The 19510-nt window shown below is 48.8% G+C and overlaps 1 protein-coding gene across 1 annotated transcript in view; it reads right to left on the reverse strand.

The window, feature by feature from the left end:
- Positions 1–19510, reverse strand: part of Asap2 (ArfGAP with SH3 domain, ankyrin repeat and PH domain 2) — a 150873-nt gene that overhangs the window by 80790 nt on the left and 50573 nt on the right. Inside the window, exon 2 of the mRNA XM_050141908.1 lies at positions 14786–14858. Within this exon, the coding sequence (XP_049997865.1) occupies positions 14786–14858 (73 nt within the window). The remainder of the gene's footprint in view (positions 1–14785; positions 14859–19510) is intronic.

The following is a 19510-nucleotide window of genomic DNA, read 5'->3' on the forward strand; positions in this document are numbered from 1 at the left end:
AAAAGTACGCAGTTTTTAGGTTTTTAAATTCCATTACACAGGTAGATCGATAATCCCTATGCATAACTATAACTAGATGTGTATATATTTATACACATATATTTACATGCACAACTCTAACACACGTGGTGAACTCTGAAGCACAGACCCTTCCAAACCACATACTGTTGTTTTTGTTTTTTAAACTATCTCAAAGTTGTCAGGCAAGACAGGCAGGCCCAGTGTGGTTTCAGCCCAGAACTGATGACCACTACAGATATCTGGTACTGGGCGTGAAAAACAAGAAGTAAATTCAGTTGCTTCTCTGTTCTAGGGTTTGTTTGCCTAGAAACCCAGCCCAAGGATGCCCAAGGTGGCGTGTGTGTGTGTGTGTGTGTGTGTGTGTGTGTGTGTGTTTGTATTGTTGCATGTGTGGTATGTGTGTTTGCATGGGTGGTGTCTGTGTTTGTGTGTGTGTTTGCATGTGTGTGATGGACACTTCCTTCATGGTTCAAATGTGCTGAAGCATCTCACTGTAGACTGTATACCCTGAATTTCCGTGTCTTCCTGGTATGCCTGGGGCAGTGCCCACTGTGAGAATAGTCAATTAGCCCGTAAGCCTGGTAATTGATTGCTCCAGATCACCCCCAACTTGGAAATTTTCCTACTAAGAATTGAGAGCACTCCAACGCTTTTATCGTTCTTTTGCCAAAAAAACAAACCTTAAAATAGGAACCTAAAATAAATAGCCTGGGAATCAAGTTCTGGAAAGATCCCAAGACGAACCCGTCAGCTTCCATTTACAGAGCCGAAAGCTGTTCTCCGGGACACTCACTCTCTCACCTCCCCTGCTTCAGAGACAGCACATCCTCTGCTCCAGTCCTTGAGATCCAGAGCCAAGAATCTCTCATCTGGGAGGTTCCAGGAGATGGGATACTGAGCTGCAGGAACCACCTCAGAATGAGGCTCCGTTCCTTCCCAGTTCTCTCTGAATACATTCCTGTCCCCACACCTCACTGTGCGGAATCCAATCAATTCAAGAGATGAATGAAATGAACAAGGGTCCTCCCACACAGGAATGTATCAGGAAGCCTAAGCAGGCAAGGACTTTAGAGGCAAGGGTTAGGTTCGTCTTGTGCTCAGCTTACCTAATTGTCATTTTAAAAATATATATCAAGGGCCCAAAGAATGTGATTTAAGAAAAAACAACTGGATCTAAAAAGGCTAAAGCAGCTCCTTGCTCCTCCTTAGCAGGCACGCACACACACACACACACACCCATACAGATGAGGAGTCAAGGTGGCACAAAACACTATGGGTGCAAGCCACCAACACAGAGCACCAAAAGATGGGGAGGGGCTGGCCACAGCCAATTAACCTCCAGCTGCCGACACACTGAACGCCTCCATCTTCAATGCTGAGACTGCTTTCATTCATAAAGCTTGGCACAGCAACAGAGAGTGGCAGTGCTCTCTCTAGAGAGGGACCAGGGACAAGCATGCTCGTGGGAGCAGGCCTAACGCCTGGAAAAAGAGACATCGGCATACACTGCTTCAGGCCAGGCACCAAGGTTCCAAGGATGGGTATGAACCACCAAGAGGGAACGGAGCTGGGATTAAAGTCCCTGCCCCCACCCGGACTCTCAACCTGAAACCCCACTACCCAGTCCTGTTCTGAAGATGATGAAAAAGAACCCGCCCTAGCCCTCCCTTTACAGAGAGCAAGCCAAGGCATGGGGAAGACAGCAAGTGCATCAGGTCACACAGTGAGCGGCCAATGGCCAGCCCGAGCAGACCTCTGGCTCACTGACTCCCCACCCAATGCTCTCCCTCCACACCAGGAACTGCTGACACCTTAGCTCAGCTCACATCCCTGCCTTCTGCCCTAGGCTAAAACAAAGGTCACACCCTTCCAGTCAAACCCACAGCTCAAAATGCCATCATCGAGGAGGAAGAAAATCAGGCGGGACATTCACACGCCAACCTGGCCCCAACCTCTGCATCACCCCCAGGGCCACTGCAAGCCCCGGCTTCACACAAGACGGTGGCCACCTGGAGTCTGGCTGAGAAGCTTCCGCTGAGTTGGCACATTCAAGCCACCCAGACAGCTGGTGAGGGGAGCATTCAGGGAGACACTCCACGATAGCAGCGCTGTGAGACGCTCCCCAGACGACATGATTAATATTATGTGCACAGCATGTTCACATAAAGATATTCCAAAGTGAGGTCATAGCCTCGGCCCGACATGTGTGTCGCCTGGTTTTGGCTCTAACCTAAAGCACACATTTTTAAGGGGATAAGGTAAACTCTCTCAGGTGACCTCACTTCCTCACAGGTCATTTCCTATCCCCGGGGAGGGGTGGTTTAGAATTCATATCTAGGGTCAGGCACAGATGAAGAGCAGAGAACAACCATCCAACTGACAACCTGGTGTTCTGTAATAAAGCCTGGGAAACACTCACGCCATTTGAGAGCCCCGCTTCCAGGAATCCATCTAAAAGGGGAAGCCGAGGTTGACCGAGCACTGTGTGGCCGCAGGGAAGGCAGTCTGCAGAATGGAATGGGGAATGCACACAGTGCCAACAAGGGCGCGCTGGCTAAGGGTCAGCACTCCTACAGGACAGCACGTGAGGGTGGCTTCGAAGGAGCTATTTTTAATTTTTATGTGTGTGGTGTATGTGATATGTGTGAGAGTGTGTGTGTGTGAGTATGTGTGATATGTGAAGTGAGTGTGATATGTTTGGTGTAATGTGTGTATGTGATGTGTGTGGTGTTTATGTGTGTGATAAAGTGTGTGTGATATGTGATTGTGTTGTGTGATATATGAGTGTGTATGAGTGTGTGATGTGTAAATGTGGTATTATGATATGTGTGATTGTGTGTGGCATTTATGTGTGTGATGAGTGTGTGTGATGTGTGTGTTGTGTTGTGATATGTCATTGTTGTATGATGTGAGTGTGTGTTGTGTACGTGTGTGATATGTGAGTGTGTGATATGTGTGATTGTGTCTGTATATGTGTGTGTGATGTGCGCATGAGTCCACATGAAGGCAGAGTATGCTGGATTCCCTGGAGCAGGTACATGTGGAGGTCCAGCTGTGGGTATTAGAAACCAAGTAAGTCCTCTACGAGAACAGTACGAGGTCTTAACCACTGAGTGGTGTGGGAAGTCCTTCTGTCTGTGTGTTGTTTTTACTGGTTAATGAATAAAGAATGCTTTGAGTCCATGATAGGATAGAACAGAACTAGGTGGGGAAAACAAAACTGAATGCTGGGAGGAAGAAGGCGGAGAGAAGAGAGAAGCCATGGAGCTGCCAAAGACAGACGCTGGGAACTTTACCCAGTAAGCCAATGCCACATGGCGATACACAGATTAATAGAAATGGGTTAAATTAATATAAGAGTTAGCCAATAAGAAGCAAGCACTAATGGGCCAAGCAGTGATTTAATTAATACAGTTTCTATGTGATTATTTCGGTTCTGGATGGCTGGGACGAACAAGCAGCTCACCTGCACCAACTGAGGCCATTTCTCCGGGCCTGGGGTCAGCTTTATAAATCAGCACATAGGAATGGAGGACAGAAAACCCAATTTGGAAAAGGGTAGGCGATGAAATTATACATTCCATCTCAATTTCAAAATATAAGATCCAGGACAGAGGATGAAGCAAGAGCAACAAATGCTAACCATGGCGGCTAGAAAAGTGAGTGCTCAACAAGCTGCCGCCCTCTGCACAGCAGGCAGCAGACCCCACACTTCCTGGAATACGGAGGAAATGAACCAACCACGATGCCAGCCCAGGGCTGCACAGCTTCTAAGTCAGGGAGGCTCAGGGCAAGCACCCATCAAACCTTATTCCTGTTCCTACACACCGGGCGAGCTGGCTGTGCTCACAACTGGGCTTTCTACGCCAAGCTTAGGCATCCCCATAACCAGGAAACAACACAAAGAAGCCACCACCGGCTGCAATGGCTAGATCACTTTAGCTCTCCATATGCCTGTGCTACCGTGGCAGGAACTGGAGAGACAGCTCAGTGGTTAAAGAGCACGGCTCCTCTTCCAGAGGATCTGGGTTCATATCCCAGCGCCCACATGAGCTCACAATAGTCTGTGACTGCACTTTCAGGCAATCACTGCACACACACGGTGCACAGACATACAGGCAGGCAAACACCATAAACATAAAATAAAATACTTTTTAAAAGATCACTGTAGTCTGTCATTCTCTCCCAGAACTTTCCCTGGAAGAGACAACATGAGCAAGGAGGCAGTGTGTCTCCTCTGGCAAGACTGGCTTCATTCAGGGGGACACTCCTTCCCAACCCTGCACTTTCTCCAATCCCTGGAGCCCTTTCCACTTCAAAGCTCCCACAAAGGCTACTGGTTCCAACAGATGCCACCTTGGTAGGGACTGAATCTGGCTGTGGCCAACACAGATCTCTGACAGTGGTAGTTCTAACAGTGGCTGACCCCTGCCTGAGATCCTGGGTGGAACCCCTTATCCTGTACAGCCAGGACAGAGGCAGCTCAGAGGCTCCTACTGCTCACTGCCACTGGAGTCAAGCGAAGATGCAGGGCTGACGGATCTGTGCGACCTGTGACCCGTTCATCATGTTGCTGGTTTGTCCCTTTAGAACACAGGCTCTGGGTACTGAGAGCACCAAGTCCACCGTGCTTTCATTCTGTATGCCCTAAGCACCTATCATCTAAGAGAATAAAACCCAGTCAAGTGGGAAGCCTATGATGCTAATGAATAAAGATTCCTATAACAAGCCTCGCCCTCAAGCAGCAAGCCTCTACCAGAGAAAAAGGCTCAACTCAGTCAATTCCCTGCAAACACAAAGGCTGGAACAGAGCCTGGGCAGAGGCAGCGACCAATGCAGGGCCTCCTGGGACCAGATAATGAAGTGTTTTCCCCTAGGTAATAGAAAGAACTGGAAGGTAATTTAAAGGGTCATAAAACCTGTGTTAAGAAGATGAATGAGGAGAGGCTGTGACTGCATATATATGTGTGTGTGGGTCCTAGGAATTAGGAGTGGCTGTGACTGTGTGTGTGTGTGTGTGTGTGTGTGTGTGTGTGTGTGTGTATGGGGGAGTCCTAGAAAGATGGCTCAGTGGGTAAGTGTGATTGCTCTACAGGTATAAGGACCTAAGTTCAAATCCTCAGCACCCTTGTAAAAATCCAGGTATGGTCATGCATGCGTGCAGCCCCACTACCAGGAGGCAGAGATAGGTGGAGTCCACAATGCAAGAACTCGCAGGCTGGCCACCCTAGTCATAGTCAAAAAAGGCAGGCTTTAGGTTTAGTGAGAGATCTTGTCTCAAGACAAGAGAGGGAAACAGCTGATGCCCTGTTGGCCTCCACAAGCACACCAATGACACATCACAGACAGACAGACAGACACACACACACACACACACACACACACACACACACACGGTGGACTGGGAGCTAGGTGCGGCCCATGCCTAGAATCCCAGCACTGGAGAGGCTGAAGCAGAAGGATCACTGTGAGAAGGCTAACCTGAGCTACACAGTGAATAGCAGGCAAACCTGGGCTATAAAATCAGAGCAACCTCTCAATTAAAAAAAAATTGGGAGAAAAAAAGAGCCGGGGAGGGGTGGGGTAGAAACAAGGCAATGACTAAAGCTTTAATCCGCGAGTGCAGACCTGTTAAAACAACAAGGTGGAACAGCACTGTGAGGAAAAGAGGAAATCCTCCAGCATCGAGGCCACAGAGGCTTCTGGCAGTGTCCTCCTGAGAATCCAGGACTGGATGCGACTAAAGATGAGCTGGGGCTGCCTGACTCATGCAGGGCCTCTGCCTGAGACCAGGTAAGGACGCAGCAGGCAGCTCTCCTCGAATGCCCAGGGGTCCTGGGGCCAAAGTCAGGAAGGGACTTTTGCTGCAAGTGATGGACAAAATTTTACATCCAATTGTATCTTTTACTGGAGGAAGCCCTCCTGTTGGTCAGGCGATGTGATGTTGCTTTTAGCCTTTCCCCTTTGGGTTTTATTTCATCCACCTGGGGACACAATTCCCATTGGTTACAATGATGACCTGGTGAGACATTCTACCATCCTGCTCTCAGACCCCAAGCCAAGGAGCCAGGGCAACGCCTGGGTTTGGGGAGGGGGGGCAGTCATAGCACCCCCAAAGTCAGTCCAAAGCCTCACTCAAGAACTGCCACTGCTGTGGAGACCACACTGGGGAGAAACCTTCCATCTCGTGGCAGTTCTGCCAGATCTGTCGACTGAGGAGACAGGTTCAAACTCGGCAGGGTGATCTGGCCTGTGCCTAAGTAAAGGCAAGCAGTGCCAGTGACAGTGTCCACTGGGGAAGTGGCTCTTCACTTTCTGGCTCGCAGAGGCACCAGTCAAATTTACAAGAATGTTCTAGATTGTCTCTCCAGGCATGTTTGGTGTAGAGAATTTGGGGGACTGCAATACCCCCATGGAGTCCGAACTGAAGACGTCAGAGCATTTCCCACCAATCAGAACTCTACCCACATGTGTGACTCAGGCTGACGCTCACAGGCTAAGCCACAGGCTTGGCGTTCCTGTGATTAACGTGCCAATCACTGCTGACAGGATTCCCTCAGCCAGTCGCCAGGGTGCATTCCAGTCACTGCAGTGAACCACCAGAGACACTGGGCTAGCAGCCAGAACCAGAACTAACGGGAAACACCGCCAGACATCAACCCCATCTTCACCTCCTCTTTAATCCGCTGCTAGAAACATTTAAGGAGCAGCTCACAGTTCCTTTTGTACTTAAGACAAAACCTGCTCTCATGAAACCATCTTTTAGGAAAAAAAAACAATTCATCGTAAGTGGTGGTGCACACCTTTAATCCCAGCACTTGGTCTCTGAGTTCAAGGCCAGCCTGGTCTGCAAAGCAAGTTACAGGACAACTGGAGATAAACAGAGAAACCCTGTGTCACACATGTCCTCTCCCTCTAAAGCAGGAAGTCCTGAGTTCTTCAGCACCCCTCAAAGACAAGCTTCTGGCCCTCCTATTCCAAGGTTCTTCAATTGACTCAGTAGGACAACGACTTTCAACAGTGACCTTCACACTCCTCTGAGGTCACCTAAGGCACAAGGTGCCTCATTCTGAGCTGTGAGCAGCCAAGACCACCTACAGACTGCTCAGCAGGACGGTCAGGCTTGGGGGAGTTGTTTGCAGGACGGTCCTCCTGTGTATCCTCACCATGCCCTAACTGGGCACCAGCTACCCCGCCTGCCAAAGGTCAGTATCCCTAACTCAGTCTTCCCGCTTCCTTAGCACACTGCCTGGCCGGTAGCAAACAGGTGAACATCTGCTTTTTGTTATTATTACTATTCTACCATTATGCTTACAAAGGCCAGCAGAGCACATGCCGTTTTATGATGTTACAATTCACTATTTCTTTTTAATCACAGAAATGTGTGTATAGATTTTGTGCTGTGGACTTCATCATGAGCCTTTTCCTTCCTGCTGTACAGACCAGTCATTCCAAGCGGCTGGCCCAGGCTTTGTAACAGGAGGTGCTGGCTTTTCGGCACAATAGGGAAGGCAACAAAACAACAAACATCTTTTGCAAGGATATCAAGAAATTTTGATTTCGGTGATGTGTATTGCCCAAGGATTTCCGAAAACTCCCAAGTGTCTGTCCATCTTCGGTACCACAGCCATGTAGCAGGGTCCCAGCTTTCCAGCATTCTTGTCCAACTCTGAGGAGGACAAGTTAGAAAACCATACCAGATGTGGTGCGTTCTTAATATGCAATAAAATATTGATTCCTAAGCTATTATATGCTTCTCATTAATGAAAATAGGGCCAGGTGGCAATGCCTGCACCAAGCCTAATGGCCTGAATTTGATCCATGGGAACCAAGTGCTGGAAGGAGAGACCAACTCCCACAAGCTGTCCTCGGACCTCCTGCTCATGCTGGTGCAAGTATGCATGGGCACACATGCATGTGAGCAAGCACACACATACACCACACATACCAGAGGGAGAGAGAGAGGGAGGAGCCTTGAAGGCTCATTTTCTTCAGTAGTTGAAGACAGTTAAAGTGTCACTAAAATTAGCATTTCCTCCTCTGCACTTTTTATTTGGGGATGTGACAGTTTCCCCAGGGCCTTCAGATTCCAGGTAAAGAGGACTCGGGCTCCCCCTAAGAACACTGGGAATGCAGCAATTCTAGAAGTGAAAATGAAAATCTCCCGCTGCTTCCTCCTTGATGGAGAGGAATTTTCCCACCCGCTGATGTGTCAAACACAGAAGAAAAATGTCAGCTTCCACTTCCCAGCACCAAGGAAAACACCTTTACGCTGAGACAGAGTATGGGTAAAAAGCAGAGATGTTTTAAATACATATAAGTCTGGTTTTTTTTTTAAATTTTTTTTTAAGAGGCCAGGTAGCAGTCCACTGCGTGGGGAAAAGTTACAGAAACGGTTTGAACAAATCATCATAAAAACCAGGTTCATGAACCTGTCCAGATGGTCCACAAAAGGCGTCCCTCAGAGAGCGTAATTACTTGCTTAGTAGATTCAAGGGACAGACATCCTGATAAACCTCCTGGCTCAGGACAACTTAGACTTCTCACAAAGAAGCTCTATCCGTGGGGCTCTGTTTAATGAAGTCCCAAGCAGGCCTGTCAAACCCAGGCTCCACAGGTAGGTTCCAGTCGTGGTTTTAATGTCCCCAGGCCAGGGGTTCTCAACCTTCCTAGGGCTTCAACCCTCTGGTACAGTTCCTCATGTTGTGGGGACCCCGACCACAAAATTGTTTTCGTTGCTATTTCATAACTGTAATTTTGTTACTGTTATAAATTTTAAGGAAATTATTTTTGGAGACCAGAGGTTTGCTATAGGAATTACAACCCACAGATTGAGAACCGCTCTCTGGGGCCTCCAAAACATAGCTTTCAAGGCAAGGATTGGTAAGTTAAAAAAAAAAAAAAAAAAAAAAAAGTCAGGTGGTGGCTCATGCTTTTAATCGCAGCACTCAGGAGGTAGAGGCAGTCGGACCTCTGTTCGTTCAAGGCCAGCCTGGTCTACAAAGGGAGTTCCAGGTCAGCCAGGACTACACAGAGAAGCCCTGTCCTGAAGTTAAAAAAAAAAAAAAAAAAAAAGTCAGGTGGTGGCTCATGCTTTTAATCGCAGCACTCAGGAGGTAGAGGCAGTCGGACCTCTGTTCGTTCAAGGCCAGCCTGGTCTACAAAGGGAGTTCCAGGTCAGCCAGGACTACACAGAGAAGCCCTGTCCTGAAAAAACAAAACAAAAACAAACAAGGCTTTGTGGGCTAAGTGGCAATATTGAAGCTTTTCTGTACACAGGGGGTAAGAAAATGAAAACCATTTATTAGCTCACCAGCTGTAAAGCAGAGGTGTTAACTCACCAACAATACAAGGAATGCCATTATCACCCCAACTATGTCCTCTAGACTTGACCCTTGACCTCCATGGCTTGTGCTCAATCAAGGGGGGGAAGATATACAACTCTCAGAGGCGTGAAAACCACACAAAGACACACAAGCAACAGAAAGCAGCGTTTAACCTGTTAATGGCGCCTGAATATTAGGGATCCACTAATGTGAGGTTCACCAGAAGAGTGAACCATCGACAAAACTGTTAAGAGTTTCATGAGGGAAGGAGCATGTCTCATCCCCCCGCACCGTCACCCCAGGACCCGTGAGTACTGCAAGCTGCCTGACAATAGGAATTAGGAGGAGATGAATTAGACATGCTAACCTAGCCGAAATGAGATTCTCCTAGATAACAGGGCATAAGGACAGGGAGATGGTTCAGTAGTAAAGGCACTTTCGCCACCAAACCCAAGTTCCACTGCTAGGGCCCACATGGTAGAGAACTGAATTCCTCAAAGTTATTCTCCGACCTTCAACACAGGCACTGTGGCACACAGCCCCCATTCCGCCACACACAAAATAATGAATAATGAATCAATGTTATTTTTTTTTAAAGTACTTAAATGTGAAGGGGAGGCAGGAGACTCATTGTCTGCTCTGGGACTGAACACTGTATCTCCAAGTTTGAATACCAAAATCCAAACCTTCAGTGTGTTGACATCAAGAGATGGAGCAGCTAGGAAATCAATCGCTTTAGATAAACTCAGAGGGCAGGGCCCTCATGGAATTGATGCCCTTGTGAGCAGAGACCTAAGGGCACTTGTTTCCTGTATCCCCTGCCAGGGAGGGCATCCCACAAGAATAACAGTATGATGGCCCATGGAAGTGGAGAGGTCTCTGTAAGCTCTCAGCCAGTCTGGTCTATACAGCATGTCCCAGGTCAGCAGGGCTACAAGGTGAGGCACTGTCTATATTAAACCAAGAGGGCCCACCCGAGAGTCTGACTACAAAGGCAGCCTAATGGGGGACTTCCAATCTACAGAACTCCAATAAGCTTCTAATGTTCACACCACGGAGATGTGGCATTATGTTGGGACAACCAGCGCAAACTCTCAGAGGTGACCTGCAGAAGACTCCACTGGCCATTTGCTGGCTCCATAGAGACAAAGGGCTGAGAACCAAGGAGTGCGGTGGCCTCTAGAATAAACAGGCAAGGGGAGGAACCTTGACCAAGGCATCAGTCAGATCTCAGTACAGTGAGACCCACGCTCCACAAGCCACCTGCAAATTTGAAGGAAGAATTTGCGCTCCGTTAAGCCTCTGGGCAGACAGAAACAGGCTTCAGAAGCAAGAGGAAATGGGAGTCAAGAAAAGTTTACGCAGTCAGGCGCCAGCCTGAGGCAGACTTAGGGCTGGGAAGGTCACACCCAGGTAACTAGAGCTGGGGAGTGTAGAGAGAGACACACATCATCACCACATGCTCAGGAATGCACGTAGCCAAGTCTCGGTAGAAACAAGGCTGAGGTCAGATATTGACAAATCCCAAAAGAAGGCATAAGGCAGGCCAGGCATGAATGCTCAATGATTCTCACCCTCGTTTTGGACATGAGCAAAGGGACCACTCTTTCTGGACAAGCAACCATCCTGGGTCACTAAACCCTAACATCAGTCACAGGGGACTCGTCTTTCAGGACCGACAGCCTTTGGAGCAGAAGCTGTCCAGGTAACGTGCACCTAGCCAACTGCGGCAGACAGCACTTCACCCCCTCACCACTGTCCTGACTTCCTGTCGACAAACCACAGTGCAGGAGTTCCAGAGGAACTTGACAGACTGCTGTGACCAACGTCAACACCCGGAGGAAAGTGTGGTTTCCTCAGGTGACTTTCCAAGGAGATAACACTTGTTCTCAAATAGATTCCAAGATAAAACTAGGACTTGGAAAACAAAACATTCAGACTCACAGTCTTAGGATAATTCAAACTTGGCGTGATGGAGGTGATGGGCACTGGATGACCAAAGCAGAAGACCCCCCTCCAAGGTCAGGTGCACAGCCAGTTGGCCGGACAAATGGGACCTCAGGAAGACACAGACCCACATAGTCCCCAAGAACTTCCTAGCTCTGTTAGTTAAGGGCTTTTGACAGCAAACAAAGTCCTTGGGGCCTTGGGGAGAAGCACCATTCTGATCACGCAGATAGTACACGGAGGGAGGCCAAAAAATGGCACAATTAGGAAATGGTAAGGCTACCAAAGATGGGCACGTGGGCATGGGGAGGGACCTCTGATGGGTGGCCTGAGCCCAGGAGATATGTAGAAGCCCAGGCCTTGCCAGGTTCCTGGATCGCCAACTAAGGATGGCAGCTGTAGCCTCAGGACTGTTTGAACATGGAAAAGACCAAGGGTTATGTCCCCTTACAACACATATTTGTACACTGAAATTATCGGGTGGCTCTGGTAGCATTGTCTACTCGTGCTCCGCCCGTTTCCATCCCTCTTCTGGGCCTCCCCCATCTTTCCCATGTCTGAACGGAGCTTACGTCCACAAATTTCCGTGTGAATAAGGAGAATTCTGTTAGATCGTAAGCAGACCCTGCAATGCCTCTGTGTCTTTATTTTTCTAGAATGCTTCTCAGAAGACACGAGGTTTATGGTCCGCACACAGCAATGCAGGTCAGGAAAGTAAATGAGACAGGTGTGGACACACCACGGCTGGCCTCCAGGCATGCACACCACACAGATTATCTCTGATTAACAGCCTTTTCAACACGTGATGACAAAATCACTGTTTTCAATCTGATGAAAATACACTATCCTTTTTATATGACGTGCATAATAGAATATCCTCAAATTACAAACTCAAAAAGGCCCGAGTGGGTCCAATTTTTAAAAATTAAACTCTTTGGGGCTGGAGAGATGGCTCAGTGGTTAAGAGCATTGCCTGCTCTTCCAAAGGTCCTGAGTTCAATTCCCAGCAACCACATGGTGGCTCACAACCATCTGTAGTGAGGTCTGGTGCCCTCTTCTGGCCTGCAAGCATACACACAGAAAGAATATTGTATACATAATAAATAACAAATAAATATTTAAAAAAAAAAGAAAAAAATTAAACTCTTTGTGAAATCTGGGATTTGAAAACAAAATCGAGCATCCCATCCCTTAGTGAGCTCTCAGCCTCCTAAGGAGCAACAGGATGCTACACACACTCCAGGTGGGCAGTGGCTTTCATAACTCAGCAGCCACTGAGCGCAGCCCTATGCCAGAGGAAAGCAGCATGCTGGGGAAACCTTTCCAATCCCCTGGGAATAGCTCTGATCGGCAGGACCCTCCTGTTGTCTAAGAGGAGCAGTTTACACCTGATCAGAGTCTTACTGGACCAGAGGGAAACCTGGGCTCTTTGTAGGTACTGAGGCTCCCGACCCAAGTCCATCATCTATGTCTTACTTAGGCCATCTCTAATTTTGTGGGTGGCTCCTTCTGGCAGTGACCAGGACATGAGGAAGTCCGAGGGAAAGGCTGTTGTTAGGCCTGCCCACCCCGCCCTTTGTGAGAGCAGCTACTCTCTGCCAGGGGCTCTGATCTCACACTGAAGACCAATTGGTGTAGGAGGTTCTTCTGTTTGTGTGTTGTTTTCATTGGTTGAATAAAGATACTGCCTTGGCCTTTTGATAGGGCAGCACTTAGGTAGGCGGGGAAGACAGAACAGAATTCTGGGAGGAAGAAAGCAGAGTCAGGCAGATGCCATCATTCTCCTGCCCAAGACAGACGCTTGTTAGACTCATGCCGGTAAGCCACAGTCAAGTGGCGATACATATTAACGGAGATGGGTTAATCAAGATGTGAGAGTTAGCTAATAAGAGGCTGGAGATAATGGGCCAGGCAGTGATTAATTAATACAATTTCCGTGTGATTATTTCGGGTGTAAGCTAGCCAGGCAGGACGGGACAAAGGACCCCGCTCCCCAGACTACAACCAATCGCTCTCTTAGAACTCTCCAGGCTTCCAACTCAAGATCCAGGCTGCTCGGGCATCCAGTAACGTGGACTGACCAGCCAATGGTCCTGGGCCTCTCTGATATGCCGACAGACTGGCTGGACTCCCCTTCGTCATGTGTGTTCCTTCTATCCCTTCTGTTATTCCACAGAGCCTGCTCAAGGCACACGCCTTAGTGAAGACAGCCTTCCAGACTCCGTGCCATCGTGGCTGTTGTAGTTGGTGCCAAGGATGAGCAGAGGGCGGCTCCCACAGCCATGTTCATACTATCCTGGGTGGGGTTAGGTGGGATGTGAGCTTTCGGGCTGTGCCATAGCCTGATGACATCATCTTGTCCTCCTGCTCCAATCAGTACAGTAATTTTTTGTTTTGTTTTGTTTTTCGTTTTTTCAAGATAGGGTTTCTCTGTAGCTTTGGAGCCTGTCCTGGAACTAGCTCTTATAGACCAGGCTGGCCTTGAACTCACAGACATCTGCATGCCTCTGTCTCCTGAGTGCTGGGATTAAAGGCATGCGCCACCACCGCCCAGCCCAATCACTACTCTTGACTAAAAGGAGACACAACAAGGTACGGATATCTGTGGGCCTGAACGCTCCTCTACGCCCTACGCTGCATCCAAACTCTAACTTAGCAGGGTTGCTCTCCCACAGGCTGGCTAGCCTTTTATTCCAGGATCTACTAGTCCTCTTTCAAGCCTCTGCCACCATCCCTATTTCTGGTTTTTAAAGCTGCCACCTTCCTTTCTGAATGAAACTACACAGACATTTGGTGACTTTTCAAAAAAAATATTTTCTATCATTAATAGGATTTGTGCAAGGCGGCCCCGCCACCATCTGTGTGGCCTGCTGTCTTCAAGTCAAAAGTTTCAGGACTCGTGTTTTGAGACAGTGTCTCACGTAGTGCAGGCTTGCCTTTAACCGACTACATAGCTGAGGATACCCTTGAACTTCCAAGCCTCCTGCTTCCACTTTCCTGAGTGTTATGATCATGGGTGTGTGCCACTGTCTGCTTCTCTTCATGCCCTAAGCAAACGGTCTAGCAGCTGAGCTCGCCCCAGTTCTGAGGTGAATTCATTTTCCTTCAGCGCATGTATAAGTCGATCAAGTATTACCTGGAAACTGGTGGACTTTGTTTGTATGTTTACTCATTTTCTTCCCAGACGAGGAAAGAATAGGAGAAGTGAGAAAGGCAGAGAGATTTCTGCCCTGACTCACAGTGCAGGCCAAACAGAAGCAGGCGGAGCTTCTGTCGCCAGGCCTGATGGAGTAGGTTCATGCAGTGGGGCAGACAGGAGACAAGAGGACTCTCCCCAAACCAGACAACAGGCAATATATCCTATTTCTGGAACAGGTACGGCAGTATCTCCAGACTGTATGTTCAGTGGGGGAGGTAATCAGACAGGACTTTAAATAGAGTGTTTTCACTGAGAACCCCCCCCCACGCCCCAGGCAACAGGGAGGACTTACCTAGCCCGGAGATACTGATTGCCTTCACAGATTTCTTCATTTTGTAGAGAACCATCCGGTCCACGTCCAAAGCCTAAAATACAAAGACTATGTAAATTAAAACATATTTGCACATAGATCATAACTACAGACAGCAGCCGTGAGAACCTTCTGGAAATCCTTCTACAAGGCCCCAAGGCTGCTTCTATGGGCTGAGGCTTTGCCTAGTATGGAAAATTTGTACATTTTTGATATACAAAAGTGCACCAAACAGCAGTTTTATTGGTTTACAGAAAACCAACTCATGTGTCTCAGCACCTGAAGCACACAAGCTGCCTCTGCCCACATCACCTGCTGAGCACAGGACTCTACAGAGAGGTAAGTGAACCTAGACACAGGGCTTGACCACATCTGGACGTCTGTCCAGACTGTCTGTTCCTAAGCCCTGTCTGCCCCTCTCCCCTTGGAGGAAAGGGCAATTTCAAGGATACCAAGTGACCCTCCCCACAAAGAGCGTCCCAACAGCCAAGTCACCGAGTCAGACCCACCCCGGACAGATGAGGCTCAGTGTTTTGGATTTGTGAGCCTATTAGCTGTGTTTAGGAGGCTTAGTCCTAATCCCCTCCAAGTCTCAGATTTCTCTTCCGGAATCTAGCTGTAACAGCTTTGGCAAGGCCGAATGATCAAGCAAACACTTGCATGTTTAATATCCAGCAAATATTTACAGTGCAGCCATCACAGGACAACAGCAAATGGTGTGAAAGATATCTGCACATAGTAGGTGTGCAACAGTGTGTGCACATAGTAGGCGCTCAACAGTGCACACACAGTAGGCGCTCAACACTGCACACATACTAGGTGATCGATAGTGTGTTCACATAGTAGGCGATCAACAGTGTGTGCACATAGAAGGTGCTCAACAGTGTGCACAGTGACTCGTCGACCCCAGGCATTTAGTCACAGCTAAACTTCTACCAAAGAGGCAGAGCGAACACTTTTTCCCTTTTCCCATCACTCAGTTAACAGCTCAGAAGATCAAAGGCCACCAAATGGTTGTGACAGGAGGGTGCGTACACCTGGGAGCCAGGAGAGTGAGGCCAAGTAAGGGCGACCTGTCATCTAAAAACATCAGAAAGCCAGGCCCCTTGAATCTGCTCCCAGCATCCACCTTTGTAAGTCCTCGTTCTGACGCTGCCGTGGCTGTTTTCTGGGGTGTTAGAAACAGATGAGATTGGAGCCGACAGTTTTAAATGGAACACTGATCAAAGGGTACCAGGCAGGGTAAAAAAGAAAAGAAAGTTCTGATCACATCAGTGTGTGTTTGTCTGAACCCATAGGATGTACTCAGAGTGAAACTTAGTGTATATCAAGATCAAACCCAGGACTCTAGACAAACACTCACAGAGCTATTTAAAAAAAAAAAAAAAAAAAGACAGCCTTGCTATATTACATAGCTCAGGCTGGCCTTGAATCAAAATTTCTTATGAGTTGGGTTTTCTGTATATGGGGAAAGATTTTAAGTGTGGGATATGTACCCCAGAGATCCTCCCCACTACCTGAGTGCTGGAGTTACAGGCACCTGCTACCACGCCTGGCTTTCTGTGGGATCACACTCTGTGTGTGTGTGTGTGTGTGTGTGTGTGTGCGCGTGTGCGCGCGCACACACATGCATGCACACATTTTGGGGGTACACACCTGTGGAAATCAGAAAAGGACACTTTACGTCCTCCTCCGTCACTTTCCACATTATTCCCTTAGGACAGAATCGCCTTGGTCATCTGACTCCCGGCACCCATCTGCCCTACCTTCCAGTACTGGGGTTATTATGGCTATGCCTGGCTTTTTTATGCTGTGGGCTCTGGGTTTTTTGGTTTATTTGTTTGAACTCAGGGCCTCATCCTTGTACAGCTAATTCTCTCACTGAACCATCTCCCTAACCCCCATGAACTCTTAATGCTCCTGGGTGGCCATCTCTAACCCACTCTTGACCTTAAAAACAGAAATTTGGAAATAGTAGGTAACCCACAAAAACCTGCCCTGCCCCATCTCCCTCAGGCCTCCAAGCGGTATTCCACAAGGCTATGTTTGCTCAGGCAGTCTCTGAAGCACCACACCCATATGTCAGGGAGTAGAGCTCCGACAAGGTGAATCAGGATGCTGTCACAGCTGGGAGTTCCCACCCCAAGTCGCAGACCCTTGCTGCAAACACAGCTGATGAGCAAACATGCAGTCCGGGAAGATCCTCCTTCAAGCCTCCTCACAGACAGCAGAGGACCCCTCAGCAGAAGGGGTGAGCTCTTTGGAAGTCAACTCTTCCTAACAGCACAGTTCAAAGAAGCCGTAGAAGCCTCCCTGCGCTCTGAGCTAATCCGTCAAGCCCCTGAACTGCCACCTTCACTTCTGGTGGTCCTCTGAGCTCTCAGTGAACTGCCTGATGCTCACCCAATTAGCTGTTTTCTTCTGCTTCTAAACAGTGTTAATTGCCTTCTCTCCCTGGAATATCTTCCGGCCTCTTGACTCTTGATCCCAGCTTCACAGGCTGGCTCACAGGTGTCTGGTTCTCCAGCAAAGCCATGCTATCCCTCCACAGGAAGGGTGAACCACGGCATCTGTGCTTGTTCACGGTTTCAGCTGAGATTGACTGAGCACCTGGTGCATGCCCAGTATGAAAGCAGGGAGTATTGGTGAGAAAACCAAGACAAAGATCCTGCAGAAGACAAACACCCCACACAGACACAGACGCAGACTGGGAGGAGCAGCAGGCCAGGACTCACCTTGTACACTGACCTGCTTTGCCAACCTTGGACACTGCCCACACACCGGTGCTATCCACCTCCACACTACTACTGAGCTCCCTGAACACTTGAACACACTGGGTTCAGCGAAATAACATCACAACTACCTTTGTGGCTTGTCACTTGCCCCAGTGCCGTATTCTAAGGTCAGGGGCTGGAGTGTGTGCAGCATTCACAACCAACTGCATACCAGAGAGCCCTGCCAAAGAACGTGACTCTGTACCAAGCCATAGGGCTTCTCTGAAGAGCGAGAGAGCGAGAGAGAGCGAGAGAGAGCGAGAGAGCGAGAGAGAGCGAGAGAGAGCGAGAGAGAGCGAGAGAGAGCGAGAGAGAGCGAGAGAGAGCGAGAGAGCGAGAGAGCGAGAGAGAGAGAGAGAGAGAGAGAGAGAGCTCTGTAGTACCTCAAGGTCACCAAGGTCACAGGGGGCAAGCAGGAAAGGATTCCAGGAAAGGCCTCCCAAAGATGAAGGAACTGATTGGAACCACACTGGTTCAGAAACCAGTCAGGCTCCATCTGGGCGTTAGATACCTTAGAGTAACCAGCCAGAAACCTAGCCTGCTTCTCTAGGTCTCCAGTAGAGTTAAGCGCTCTGCGGCTAATAACCCCAAGTCACAGGGTACATCTGTGTCTGTGGGGTGTGGCTGAGGCTGGAGGAGGGCACCTACTGAGGTACCAGGGGCTGGCTCTGCAACCAGCTGAACAAAAATCACCACACAATGCTTTGAAAATTACAGCCCTTTCCCTATCAAGGACAGCACAGAAGTCTTGTAAAAACACGCCTCCATCTGAGTCCTTCTGTCCCTATTGTTGAAGGGGAAGCCGTTTCCTGCCTCAGGAATGAGAAGATAAACAAACACTGGCTGCTGCTTTTCCCGTCTATTCAGCAGAGATTGAAGCGAAGGTGAGCTTGGAGCATGGCGCTTGGTGGCAAAGGTAATTATAATTAAAACCTACACCAGGGAAAAGCGATTCCCTCCCTGCTCAAAACTGCACCCCCCCCCATTGCCGTGTATTTATAGATCATAAGATTATGGAGTCAGGAGAAGTGATAATGATTAAGACAAAAAAGTCTTGCATCTGTGATTTACACAAAGCTTTGCCAATATCTTAAAGCAAGAATACGAATAAGGCTTTTGTGGGCTCCAGAATCCTAAGGCACCTGCAATGCAGCTGAGACTTCTAACTGTACCTCACCTACCACCCCTTCTTCCGCAACTCCTCAACCCAAGAAGGAAGAGGGAGACGACCAGCACCAAAACATGCGGACAAATCACAAGTACACGGACCTTGCAGAAGTCAATGAAGACCTAAACAGGGTGGGCCTGGCCCGTAGCTGATGTCTGGCCAAACCCTATAAACTCTGAGGGGCTGGACTCAAACTGACCTCTAGTTTATAAAACAAGCTTACCAGATTAAATTTATTGCATAAACAAGACTGTAGGGATGAGTCTCAAACATTTCCAAGGCAAATAAATAACCGTTGGAGTGGTAACCGGAGATGGCGAACGGGGAAAGGGAGCAGAGACCACGAGGGCACGGGTCATGAAAGACCCACAGCTAGAAAGACCCTCTCAGCACCAGTGGCGGCATTTTCACACCTGGCTGCCCCTCGCAGTAAGCAGCCATAAGCTGTCGGGGATTCTATTACAATGAAAAACATTGACAGTTCACTTCGGCAGGCCTTGCTGACTCCTGCGAAAGCTTCAGCCACATAGGCGTGTGTGTGATGGTTCCAGAATGTCATGAGGCTCTTGCCTCCCCTGTCTCTGCCTCTGCAGGTCCCTCTGTGCACATGAGAGCTGTCCGGGAGCCACGGGATCCACCAGGCAGCCCGGTCCTCCTGTTCCACAGCTCCATAGCGACACCCCTGCCACGCACTACCTTCTCGGTGGTGTGAGATAAACCCACCTCCTCTTTGCGTCCCACAGTCCTGGCAAGCAGGTACCTGGT

This window comes from Alexandromys fortis, unplaced genomic scaffold, assembly GCF_014885135.2.
Source record: "Alexandromys fortis isolate MF-2015 unplaced genomic scaffold, M_Fortis_MF-2015_v1.1 scaffold_30, whole genome shotgun sequence".
Classification (NCBI taxonomy): Eukaryota; Metazoa; Chordata; class Mammalia; order Rodentia; family Cricetidae; genus Alexandromys; species Alexandromys fortis.